We start from the raw sequence: 13,006 nt of genomic DNA, 5'->3' as shown, positions 1-13,006 counted from the left end.
TCATATTTTAGTCTACCTAGGAATCTATGCTAAATATTATGATTCAAATATGGTCAATGTCAGTGTTTTTTTCCTTAAGAAAAGAGGAGTATGAGGGACTAAACAATAAACATAGTCATCTGTTTCCTTTATTATCTACAAACATAAACACATTTTCACTTTATCTATCTTAAACTTAACTGCATTTCATAATGACATAATTAGGTGTTCTAAGATCTCATCTGATCCATTTTATATGAATGAATTAATACCACACTTGCATCTTATTTATAATGCCTTTAAGCAGATATATCATTCCTCCTCCTAAGGAGGAGTATGGTCCTAGGAAGCCATAATAGAGAGTAACATATGTTACCAGGATGGTGAAAACTATTGTTCAGTAATAGAACATTTACTTAATTTATTTCTTCTCTCAGAGGGAAGAATATAGATATTGCTCTAGTATCCAGCCATTTTTATTTTAAAACCATAAGGAGATTAGATTGTCTTGATGCATATGCTAATGTGTTTTGGGTAGCATTTCAAGTACTATTGTGTCAGAAAAAGTATGTGTGACGTGTATTACTATTGTTAGTTTACTTAGAGAGTGTTCACCAAATACTGTTGACTACAGAGCCCCTCTCCACCCTTTGTTACATACTGTGCTAAGCTTCCCTGAACATACTGAGGAAACTGTCCTGCAGGAATGAGTGAGGGTGAGCAAATTACCAATACTGAAATTGTCCTAGACTTTTAGAACTTGTCTCTGCCAGGATACTTAGCTTATTTCACTTATGCTTTTCAGCAAATGATACCAATTGTAAATTTAACGGGTAGTCCTTTGTTTAAAAATTCTATGTTGTCTGTCATATGAGTGAAATATTACTTACCTGACATGGACATAATCAATTTGTACTTGTCCTCAAAGTATCTCCTCCAAGGAAAAGTTAATCTTTATACTTAGTACCTTGGGGCTTAGTACCTCTGGGTCTTCCAGAACCTTTAGGTCTGGTTTAAATTAAATTTCGTGAATTTGTAGTACATTAGTTTACTTTCACTAAAAGAAGTCATGAGAAGAATTTAAGGTAGACTATATATTAATATACTGAACCTAAATCTCTATCCATTTATTTTCATTTCCCCCCTCCATTTTAGCTACTTAGATCATATTTAGCTTTTCTTATTTTGAGGTCTTCTACTATTAATGGAGCAGCCTGCCAGAGTTTCTGAAAAGAACACAAAACCTGGTGTCAGTGAAGTTAAATATGATTGAAAAGTTAAAATGACTTTATGTGTACCAATATCTCAGTAAAATTACTATGTTTTTCACAGTTTTTTGTCTATGGGTCTATTGCAAATAACAGTACCTTTTTCAGAGAATTTTGGCGTTCATTTTATCTTGTTTGCTGCTCATTGATTTGTTTGTTTGTAGATTAAAGATCTCATACTCCCTAGCTTTCATACACTGCTTTCTTACTTTCTTATGTTGCTCATTGGTTTCATTTCTTTGAAGACTGAATAAATACTAGCAATCTTAACAGCCTGAAGTTGCATGTAAGCTTTTAGTTTGTTATATTAGGGTTGTCTATAGTCTATTCAACACCTAAACTGTATTTTTCTTCGTTTGATTACCATAGCTTGAAAGATTTGGGTTATTAATAATTTTACTTTTAATATAAACATATAAAGAGAGCTATGCCACGTAAGGATCTCATCAGCATGAGATAAACAGTAAGGGTAGCTTGATAAAATGTTAACCTGTTTATGTTTAAATGTTAACATATTTACCTTACTTTAGGTAAATATATTTTTTATTGCCATGCTTTTTGAGGTATTAAAATTAAAATGGTTCGCTGACTACCAATACTACCTTCCAAACCTCTAAGGGAATCTAAAGGAACCTCAGATTAGAAACCACTGGTCTGATCCTGCTTCCCTTACAGTCTTGCCTTCTTTTTCCTGGTATCAGTTCTCTAAACTAGCAGAAGTGTGGTTTTTATTATGGCCACTGATTGTAACTTTCACTTTTCTGGCTTTGCTTATGCCATTATTTTATTTTCATGGAATTCTTCCCCTGTTTTTCTCTATCCATTTAAATCTTCTCAGATCAACGTTGTAAACTATTCCTGATTTTTCCCCAGCATAAAGTATTGTCTCCCATCTCAACTCAAATTGTAGTGTTTGTTCTGTAGTTCATAAAGCAATTAAATATCTTGTAACATTCTTTTTATTGTTCTCTTGGCTATTATTTGTCTTTTATTATTATTTAACATTCCACATGCTTATGTCTTGTTTTCCCAACTAGATTATAAACTCCCTGAGGGCAGGTATGATATTTTACCTTTCTTTCTGTTTCTCCATTGCATTTAGCACAATGTTACATAGCTTGTAGACATTCAGTTTATTGATTTGATTTGGTTTTAAATATATTTAATTTTAGATTTTTTAAGTGAATGAGCATTTTAAATTAAAACCTAAACACCTATTTGCTTTGTGTCATATTTGTGTATTCAGCTAATATCCAGTAATCTTTAGCAGTTAACTGCTTTAGATTACTAACTTGTGGATTTTCCATCACAAATTTTTAATCCCAATTGGGATAGTTCTGGGCAGCCTTCTGCCATAAAATTTCTGTTTGTGTGTATAAAATAATCATAATGTTAGCCTGAATAAAAGATTTTGAAAGGTAAGTTACCACAAGTATAAGATATATTACAAACCCAAACACAAATGAATGTGGAATTATCCACATCATTGCTTTCCTACTAGCTGTATCCCTACCACTAGTGTAGATAATTAAGCTGACTTACGGGAATTCTTCCTAAAATCAACAAAGTCACTGTTGGTTTTAAACTTTTAATAGACAACTAAGGAAGGATTCACAAAATTATTTATAACAACTATTTTTAAATAACATTTTGATATTTATTTGTGGTTAATATAAAAATACTTTTCATAATTCGTTAACTGCTGTATAGACTGTTGGGGGTTTGTTACCCGTGTCCTTAACTAACTTGTTTAATTCGTATCTAGAAGCCACAGAAGAAGTTTCCCTGGACAGTCCGGAAAGGGAACCTATCCTCTCCTCAGAACCTTCGCCTGCAGTCACGCCTGTGACCCCTACTACACTCATTGCTCCCAGAATTGAATCGAAGAGTCTGTCTGCTCCTGTGATCTTTGATAGATCCAGGGAGGAGGTATGGAAAAATGTTTGTATTCTAAATTAATATGTAAATAATAAGTTTTTTGTTTCCCGACCAACATCACTCTCCTGTTAGTCATTCCTAACCAAAGCCTTTTAGACATTTTAATGGGAAACAATTTGGGTGATTTGGCTTCTGATTTTATTCTCACCACTTTTTAACCCAGTGACTTGGGCACATCACTTTCCTTCTTAAGTCAAGGAGTTCGTCATTTGTGATCTTATGATAGTAATATGCACCTCTCAGGATTCCTATGTTGGTCAAATAAGATAGTGTATGAAAGTACTTTGAAAACTTAATCACAGTAAAGAGACATTTTGAATAATTTTATTTGATAAAGGCATGCTGTAAATGTTAGTGGTTATGTTGACAGGATGGAGGATGGCTTATGAGTGGAGAGGAAGCATACAAGAGCCTTCTGAGGTGTAATGATGATGTTTGTTTCTTGATGTAGGTTCTGGTTACAAAAAATGTATTCACTTCGTGAAAATTATCGACCTGTATACTTAGGATTTATGTAGTTTATATTACAGTTCAAATAAGATTTACTTTTTTAAAATCTGTACAAGAGGGCAACCATGAAAAAAAGATTATGGTTAGAAAAACTCACTTTTGTTTTAGATAGTCTTAGACTATCTATTAATATTGCTGTAAAAAATTTCAAGATTTAACAATTTCTGTGCTTTCTTGAGAATAACAAAACTTTCCTGCAGAGCTGTTGTTAGGATTGGCTATTTATAATGGGATTAAAAAGTGCTTCTTGGGGCTGGCCCCGTGGCTGAGTGGTTAACTTCACACGCTCTGCTTCGGCGGTCCAGGGTTTCGCCTGTTCGGATCCTGGGTGCGGACATGGCACCACTCGTCAGGCCATGCTGAGGCGGCGTCCCACATAGCACAACCAGAGGCACTCACAAGTAGAATATACAACTATGTACTGGGGGGCTTTGGGAAGAAGAAGAAAAAAGAGAGAGAGAGGATTGGCAACAGTTGTTAGCTCAGGTGCCAATCTTTAAGGAAAAAAGTGCCTCTTTGTAGTCTCATGAGGTTATCATTTTTCCGTTCTACTGCTTTTTTCAGTGAGCTTATATTGCTTTCATTGGCTTCAAGCAGAACATGTGTTTACTAGATAATTAGAGAAATCATGACGCTAAAGAGTAGAGATACAACTTTGAAAAATGCTAATATTAAAAATGAGAATTATTTTAATAATCTGAATCTGAAGATTCAGGATATAGGACAACAACTAAAAATTACAGTATTTCTATAGAAGACTAAAACATTTTTTTCTCCGTCTGTGGACTTGTAAGAACACAAGATTATTCTGTTACTTCTCCAGATGATCCTTTTCCTGTTGTCTTTGTGAGCCTTTGTGTGTTTTTTTACATAGTCAGGAAATATGAAAGCTTTTATTGTTTTTCAGAAATAAAGTACTGAGTGGCTTTTTAAATTATTTGATGTGACAGTGACCCTAATAAAAGATAGATGGTAAAAATAATTATTAGTGTTATGACAATATTATAAATTGAAATCTTTAACCCCCAAAAATTTATCTTTTCTAGATTGAAGAAGAAGCAAATGGAGATGTTTTTGATATAGAAATTGGTGTATCAGATCCAGAGAAAGTTGGTGAGTCAGTATTTATTCTTTTTCGTACTTCCTTGTTTTGATAATTAGCTTGGTCATTAACATGTTTTGTTTTTCTTTACTAAATGCATTGTTAGAGTATTAAAATGGTACTTTTATTTTTAAGCTTGTGGGGTTTTTTTGTTTCTTACTGTTTTTTTCCAGCTTTATTGAGGTATAATTGACAAATAAAATGTATGTATTTAGCATGTACAATATGATGATTTAAGATATGTACACATTATGATATGATCACAATCAAGTTAATCAACATATCACTTCACAGTTACCTTTCTGTGTGTGTGTGGTTAAGCTTATGATTTTTAATATTATTGTTTGACTTTTCTTTTAGGTGATGGCATGAATGCTTACATGGCATATAGAGTAACAACAAAGGTGAGCCGTTTACTCTTTTAAAAAAGTATTGAGCCCTCACCATATGTAGTATGAGGATACAGTGATGATTAAGGTCTAAGTGATTTCTGTCTTTACAAAGGTTACCATCTAGTAAAGATTGCAAATAAGTAGTTACAGTGACTTATGTGTGATTTGGTGCATAGAGTATTCTGTGAGAATATGCAGGAGGGGACCTTATCTAGACAAAGATAGGAGAAGTGATCTGAGAGGGAGTGGGGGCAGTGGAGGAAGAAAGGACAAGAATGCTTGTTTCAGGCAAAGGGATTTGCTTGTTTATAAGCCAGAAGTCAAGAAAGCATTGTGTTTTCCAGTATCTGCAAAAAGAGGTGCCTAATTGAATTGTTTGGCAGTAAGCCTTCCTTTATTATGAACAGCCACATTAAGGAGTTTGGGCTTCATCCTAAATATAATGGAGAACCATTGAAGAGGTTCGGGCAAGAGTGTGGCACAATTAGATTTTTATTTTAGAAAGATCTTTCTGACTCACTATGAGTTGGGAGGGTTAAAGCAGAGGTCAGGATTTCCAGTTAAGAGGCCATTGCAAGTCTTAAAAAGGTTGTAGGCCTTCAAATATTAAAAGAGAGCACGTGCCTGCAGCAATCCTAGCTGTGAGAAGTGATACTTTAGGAATTGGTTCTGGGGATGAGTAAAATAAATGGCTTCTTGAATTTTGTAGGAGGTAGAATCCATAGGATTTGTATGTAAGGAGTGATGGTGGAGGGATGCTTAAGTTACTGACTGGATGAACTTTGTGGTTGTTGGAGTGATCCCGGAGAAAGGGTGGCACGATGGGAAGAACACAGTGTGGACAGGGGTGAGATCTGTTAGTTCATTGAACAGGTATTTATTAAACACTTATCGTGGGGTCAGACTTTTCTAAGCACTAGGGAGTAGTAGTAAACAGTACAGTTAAGTGCCCTTCTCTCATGGAACTTAAGTTCTAGCAGGGGAAAGTAGGGTGAATTTGAGGTGGCAGTGAGATCTAAGTGGAAGCGTCCTTTGGGCATTTCGATATAGCAGACTGAAGCTCTAGAGGAGATCTGGGCTAGAGGTAAAGATTTAAGAATCATTAGCGTAAATATAAGTAGAGTCGATGAGATGAGTCACGGATAGAGTAAAGCAAAACATTTTTCTGTCTTCTTAAGTTTCTGTAAAAACATCTATGATTTAGGTTCTTTCAGTTGTCAGAAATCTGTATACCACATTTTCATTCTTTTGCAAAGTAGACCAGTATGAATGTATATGTGTGTTTACAATTATGTATGACAGTAACTTCTAAATAATTGCTTAGTATTCAAATTTGAAATTTCTCTTCTTCACTTGTAGACTTCTCTTTCCATGTTCAGTAAGAGTGAATTTTCAGTTAAAAGAAGATTCAGTGACTTTCTCGGTTTGCATAGCAAGTTAGCAAGCAAGTATCTACATGTCGGTTATATTGTGCCACCAGCTCCAGAAAAAAGTATAGTAGGTGAGTATGAATTTAAAAAAATTAATTTTTGTTACTGTTATTAGTTCAGTTTTAACTGTGTAGATTTGTGGATTCCATGGTCATTCACTATCCTGACATATCATAATGTCTAGAAATACTGAAGTTAAATATTCCATTTATGACCATCATTCATCAACTGAAGAATGTGTAGCTAACAGTTTTATTTTCTAATAACTGAGGATTTTGATTTATTTGATAACAATATATTAAATATTGGGTCAGAATTTGCCAAGTTGAAAGCAATTGAAAACTCTAACCTTTTAGGGTCATTACCATGTTACTGAGTAGTACTCAAGATATTTAATATTATTAGCATATTAACATTTTTCTAAGGGATGGAGGTGTTTAGCTCTCCAGCTGTACATTGTACAAAAAGATTTGATCTAGCATCACTCGTATAGGAGTTATTTAAACTTACCTTAATTTATTTCATACCACAATTTAATGTTTAAAAACGTTTCCACTTATACAAGTAATAAAGGCTTAGTTAAGAGTATGTAGATAATTACAAAAGAGCATTGTCCCACCATTAAAAAACATGTGGCATCTCTTTAAATTTCATAGTGTGTTTTTCCACTTTTTTTAGTCATAGGTTTTTATTTGCCTTACTTTTTGTAATATATAAGATTGTTATTCTGAAAAATATTTAAAATGAATTTTGCTCATCTTTAAATTGTTGTTTTTACTTTTTTAAACATTTGATTTGAAAGTAGTTTTATCAGTATCTTTTGTGATTTTGAAACCTGATATATTTAAATGGACTTTTTATATTCTTTCTCTATTTTTTTAATTCAAAAATCTAGTTGTGGCTGCCAGCCCGGTGGGATAGTAGTTGAGTTCGTGTGCTCTGCCTCATGGCCTGGGGTCCATGGGTTTGTACCCCAGGTTTGGACCTACACACCTTTCATCAAGCCATGCTGTGGCAGTGTCCCTCATACAACATAGAGGAAGATTGTCACAGATGTTAGTTCAGGGACAGTCTTCCTTAAGCAAAAAGAGGAAGATTGGCAACAGATGTTAGCTCAGGGCCAATCTTCCTCATCAAAAAAAAGAAAAGGAAAAATAAAACTAGTTGTGTAGATCAACTTTTTGATCTCAAGACCCCTTATATTCTCCACATTTGAGAACCCTAAAGAGCATTTGCTTTTGTGGGCTATATCTACTAATATTTTTTAATTCATTTAAAAATAACAAACTCTCTACTTAACAAATAAAATTTTTGTGAAAAATAATTTTTGTAAGACAAAAATCTTAAATGATAAGAGTGGCTTTCTTTTCTTGACTTTTGCAAATCTCTTTAACTTCCGGCTTAATAGAAGATAGCTGCACTCAGTCTGCTGTGATATAACACATTATTATAAACTTTGTAAAACTCCACTGAGCTCTTATGAAAGAATGAGAGTAAAAAGGACAAATAATAGCTTAGTATTATTACGAAAATGGACTTTTGTGCATCCCCCAAAGGGTCTTGGAAACCTTCCGGGTATTCTGACTGTACTTTGAGAACTGCTGACTAATTAATAATTTTATTTCTCTCTTATCCAAACTATTGCAGGGGTATGTTTTGGCATCCTGCTATCAATATAGGAAACTTAAGTTTCACTTATCATAAATTATTTATCCTTTTTTCTTTAAATTGTGAACTGTTTTTATATACCAAAAAAGGAAAAACAAGAAGTTATTTTTTCTCATTTTGGTGGCTAGATATGTTAGTTTAGTCATTAAACATTGACTGGAAAAAAAAGATTTAATAACTAAATTTTCATGCCCTAGTTCTTTGTGTTTCAAGCTAATATTTTGCCTTAGTAATCTTCAGTGTTCCACAAATTATTGCCATATAATAAATAGCACATGTAAATTCAAAATAGAAGTAAGAAACTAAATCCTAAGATCATCCTTTTCTGATACTGATTCTGACACCCACCAAAGAGTACTGGGGAACAGTGACATAGTTATGTTCATATTATCTATATACATGGCCAGGATAACCCATTAAGTTGTAAGACTATTAATTAAATTATAGGAATAATTAACATTCGTTGAGTGCCTGTTGTGCTAAGGCACTGTGCTAAATAATGTATATACATTCTCTCATTTAATTCTCACAACAACTTTATGAGGTTAACTTATCATTGTCATTATTTAATAGGTAAGGAAGCTAAGGGTCATCGAGGTTATGTAACAGGTCCATGTCATACAGCTACTAAGAGACAGAACTGAGCTTTGAATGCAGGCCAGCTTACTCCAGAGCTTGTACTCTTAACCACTATTCTATTCTGCTTCTAATTTTGGTATGATATTATTTTTTACCTAAACTAGAAAACTTTCCAGTTTTTAAAAATAATCTAATGCTATATTATTGTAAAATTGTCTAATACACATTTAAGGCAAATTAAATTATTTTAAAATTATTTATTTACATACCACTCTATTCTAGAAAGGCTTTGAGGCAACTACATATAATGTAGTTTTTCTAAAAAATATATAAGTAAAGAAATTAGCAGGAAAAATAAATACTGTACAATAGTAAGACGAAGCCAAGTTAAACAGTTTCCTTACAATGTGTATATGAAGTCTGAACAGTTGTTTAAGATGGGTAACAGACTGATCTGTGAGTTTCCTGGCAGCCAACCAAGTAGAGAAGCGGTTATTTTAAAATTTCACATTGTCCATCAATTTTTTAAAATAAAAATGAATACATTGCCTGAGAAAAATTTAAAATATTAGAGGCCCTTTTATTACGTAGCCACTGGTTTTCAAGGAACACTTATAGTGGGGTGGTGGAATAAGAGTAATGGCTTCTTTTTGCTGGAAAGTATAACTGCCTCTGAAGGAAGAGGACTCTTTTCATGAGCACACACTCATTACCACTCTCCAATCTTAGTTCTTAAAAATACTATTTCACTAAGCTTTTAGGAAAGAGCAGCAAAAGTGTTGAGTAGTTTTAAGAAGTAACTGGTTAGAGTAAGCTTTTGTTATTTGCCACAGTGGCCCATAATGATTACCTCTAGGAAGCAGCATGAGCAGGACATCTTTGAGGGGGGGAAAAAAGCAAGGAACTATATAGTGACAAGGTTTTTTCGGGAAACAGAATATGTGAAATAATTAACATCCCACATCTAGTAGTCCATTCAGGGTAGGTAATTTTAGGTATTTGAGTTTTCCTTTTCAAATTATTGTATTTCAGAGGAATTATGTTGAACAAAACATTCATAGGTGATAAATGTTTATTCACCAGATGTGCAAACCTGAATAAGAATTACATGGTTTTATATAATCCATTTAATGGCTTTATTGACATGTAATTCACATGCCATGCAACTCATCCATTTAAAGTATATAATTCAGTGGCTTTTAGTATATTCAGAGTTGTGTATACATCACCACAATCAATTTTAGAATATTTTTATTAACCCTTAACCATCATCCTCTGATTTCCCCCAGCCCTAGACAATCACTCATTTACCTTCTTTCTCATACATTTGCCTATTCTTGACATTTCATATAAAGGGAATCATATAATATATGGTCCTTTGTTACAAGCTTCTTTCACTTAGCATGGTATTTTCAATGTTCATCCATGAATGTGTCAGTACTTCATTTTTACAGAGTCGATTTTTGAAAGGAGCAAGAACAGGGAAAAAAAGAAAAATCTACAGTCAGTATATTAGTGTTAAAGTTGAAATTGCCAATACAGAAATGGTTAACACTTTACTTTTTAAATTTGAGTTTTAAATGTCTCTATGAAAGAGCTTGTTATTTCAACTATTATAAAGCCACATCTGATAAATAAACAAGAACGTGTTCTTAGAATCTGCAACAGGGAAAACATTTAGCAAATTCATGGATTACGTTTATTTTTATATTTCTAGTCCCCAAAGTAACCTTAGTTATTGCTCATAAGAAATGAAATTATAATTGAGCTTAAATTTATTAATTTGAATTCCATTATGCATATTGAAATGCAAACACATTTTAGTTTACCAGGAGTGTAATATATGACAGATAAGGAATCCAAAGAGTTATAGGTCAGAAAACTACTGAGCCAGCCCTCAAGGCCTAGCAGTTAAAAGTTCAGCTCACTCCTCTTCGGCAGCCTGGGTTCAGTTCCTGGACATGGAACCACACCACTTGTCTGTCAGTATCCATGCTGTGGCAGTGGCTCACATAAAAGACCCAGAAGAACTTACAACTATGCATAACTGTGTACGGGGCCTTTGGCTGGGGAAAGGAAGAAAAAAGGAGAAAGGTTAGCAACAGATGTTAGCTTAGGGCAAATCTTCCCCTGCAAAAATAAATAAATAAATAAAAATTTTATTAAAAGAAAAACTACAGACACAGTTTAATCTCTGCTATATCTTTTCTCTCATAAATACATACAAAGTAGAGATGTTAATATGTCATGAGTTTTAATTTCTCAAAAGTGTGATACTAGTTATAAATTTAGGAGCTTTTTTGGTCAAGTTCAAATTTAAAGTATATTCTAAATTATGCAGAAATGTTTATAAAAGACTGTTTCACAATAATATAAGATCATTGTGAGTCTCATTCAATTTTTCAAAGGCATGACCAAGGTCAAAGTGGGTAAAGAAGATTCATCATCCACTGAATTTGTAGAAAAACGGAGAGCAGCTCTTGAAAGGTAATTCTAGACAGCCATGCTTTATTACTCTCTTGTTTTTACTTCAGTAATATGTCTGATTCCATTATATGTCATAACTATATTTTAATGATTAATTCTTTTCACATTACCACTTGATGACTCTTACTAAGAGTGCTTTAAACTTTTATTAGGAAAACTGCTTCTTTCAACAGCACAGTACTGTATACTTGCTCTGTTTTTATTAATCCTCATTAATAATCTAACGAAATAACACCCATTTTTGTATCACATGTTACAAGCAGGACTATAAAGGCATGAGTTAGCTTGGGATAGAATTATTATATCATAGTTTTAGTCGGCTCTAAGGGAAGTGAGAAACTGCCAAGCTTGTTAAAAGAAAACATGAAACTTAATGGGGGTAAACAGTTGATAAAATCTTTGGATAAAAATAATACCTCGTTAAGTATTATTTAGTCTCTTAGGAAGTTATACCCACATTCATATACTCTGTTGGATAGTTTGACTATAATTCATCTAAATTAATGTTTCCTTTGAATTATTACTTGATAACATTATAAAATACAATGAAAAATGAGGTTTGTGCTCCCTCCTTTAATTTTGTGTAATTGATTTTGACTTGAGTGTACAAATGTATTAGTCATTGCTTGACTAGACTGTATACTTAAAGGTTGATAGAGCTGCTCCACATTCCTTCAGAGTACTTGACTGGACACATTTCCTATAGCTTTGGAGACTTGTCTTCATTGTGGCAGACTAAAAGGGGAACGGATAGGAGGACTCCCACTCCCAGAATCCTGACATTTATTTCTTCCTTGTTGTGCTGAAAATGTGAGGAAACAAATTTGAAACTATCTTAAAGTCAACTTTTTAGAACATAAATTGGTAATTACCTAGACTTAAAACACTTCCTAATTTCATAGGTTTTTTGTTATTTTAATTGAATTTTGTTCAATTGAACTTGCTTATTTTATTTTCTCTTTTGGCCTAAAATTAGTGGTTGGGATGGATAGGACAGATTTTGGGGAGTAGTATGTATATATCTCTCCAGGGTACAAATTATTTTTTAAAACTATTTTTAAGGCAACTTATTTCTGGGTTTTAGTAAAAAATTGTTCAAATTTTAAGAAAATGCCACAGATATAATAATGTACACCTGAAAGTTACACAATGTTGCAAGCCAATATGACCTCAATAAAATAGTTTTTTAAAAAAATGCCACAGTAAAGTCAGGTTTGAACAATTTGCATTAAGACAAGCTGAAGAATATGCAGTTTAAAAATCTTAAATTAGAGAAGACTTATGAGATTATGTCTGTGAGAATCAGCAATTACTCAGGAAAAGTATTTAAATTGCATGAAGTTTAGGTTATGCATTAGAATTGATTCTGTTGTGAAAGAGGTCATAAACTGAATATTTTTAAGAATAAAGGTAGATAATGCTCTCCCTTGATTTTGTTTAGTCCTTTCCTGAAAGTGTAACCATGACCCTTTGAGAAACCTTTCAAGTCCTATTTTTCTATGAGTAAATTTGAAATATTTCAGATGGCATGCTTGATAAGGAACTTAATGAAGATTTATTGTACCAAGGACATATAATTTGATTCTACATTCACCTTTCTTGTAACTCGAATGCAGTGCATAGTATTTACCATACTTTCGTGTAGTATGAAAC

At 33.1% G+C, this 13,006-nt stretch overlaps 1 protein-coding gene across 1 annotated transcript in view; it reads left to right on the top strand.

Annotated features, from left to right (window-relative positions):
* SNX2 (sorting nexin 2) overlaps positions 1 to 13,006 on the top strand; it is a 50,700-nt gene that overhangs the window by 21,052 nt on the left and 16,642 nt on the right. Inside the window, exons 3-7 of the mRNA XM_023617795.2 lie at positions 3,013 to 3,176; positions 4,742 to 4,808; positions 5,158 to 5,201; positions 6,549 to 6,690; positions 11,275 to 11,353. Of these exons, the coding sequence (XP_023473563.1) occupies positions 3,013 to 3,176; positions 4,742 to 4,808; positions 5,158 to 5,201; positions 6,549 to 6,690; positions 11,275 to 11,353 (496 nt within the window). The remainder of the gene's footprint in view (positions 1 to 3,012; positions 3,177 to 4,741; positions 4,809 to 5,157; positions 5,202 to 6,548; positions 6,691 to 11,274; positions 11,354 to 13,006) is intronic.

This window comes from Equus caballus, chromosome 14 (genome assembly GCF_041296265.1).
Source record: "Equus caballus isolate H_3958 breed thoroughbred chromosome 14, TB-T2T, whole genome shotgun sequence".
In the NCBI taxonomy this organism is placed as follows: domain Eukaryota; kingdom Metazoa; phylum Chordata; class Mammalia; order Perissodactyla; family Equidae; genus Equus; species Equus caballus.
This window is presented reverse-complemented; position numbering and strand designations above follow the sequence as displayed.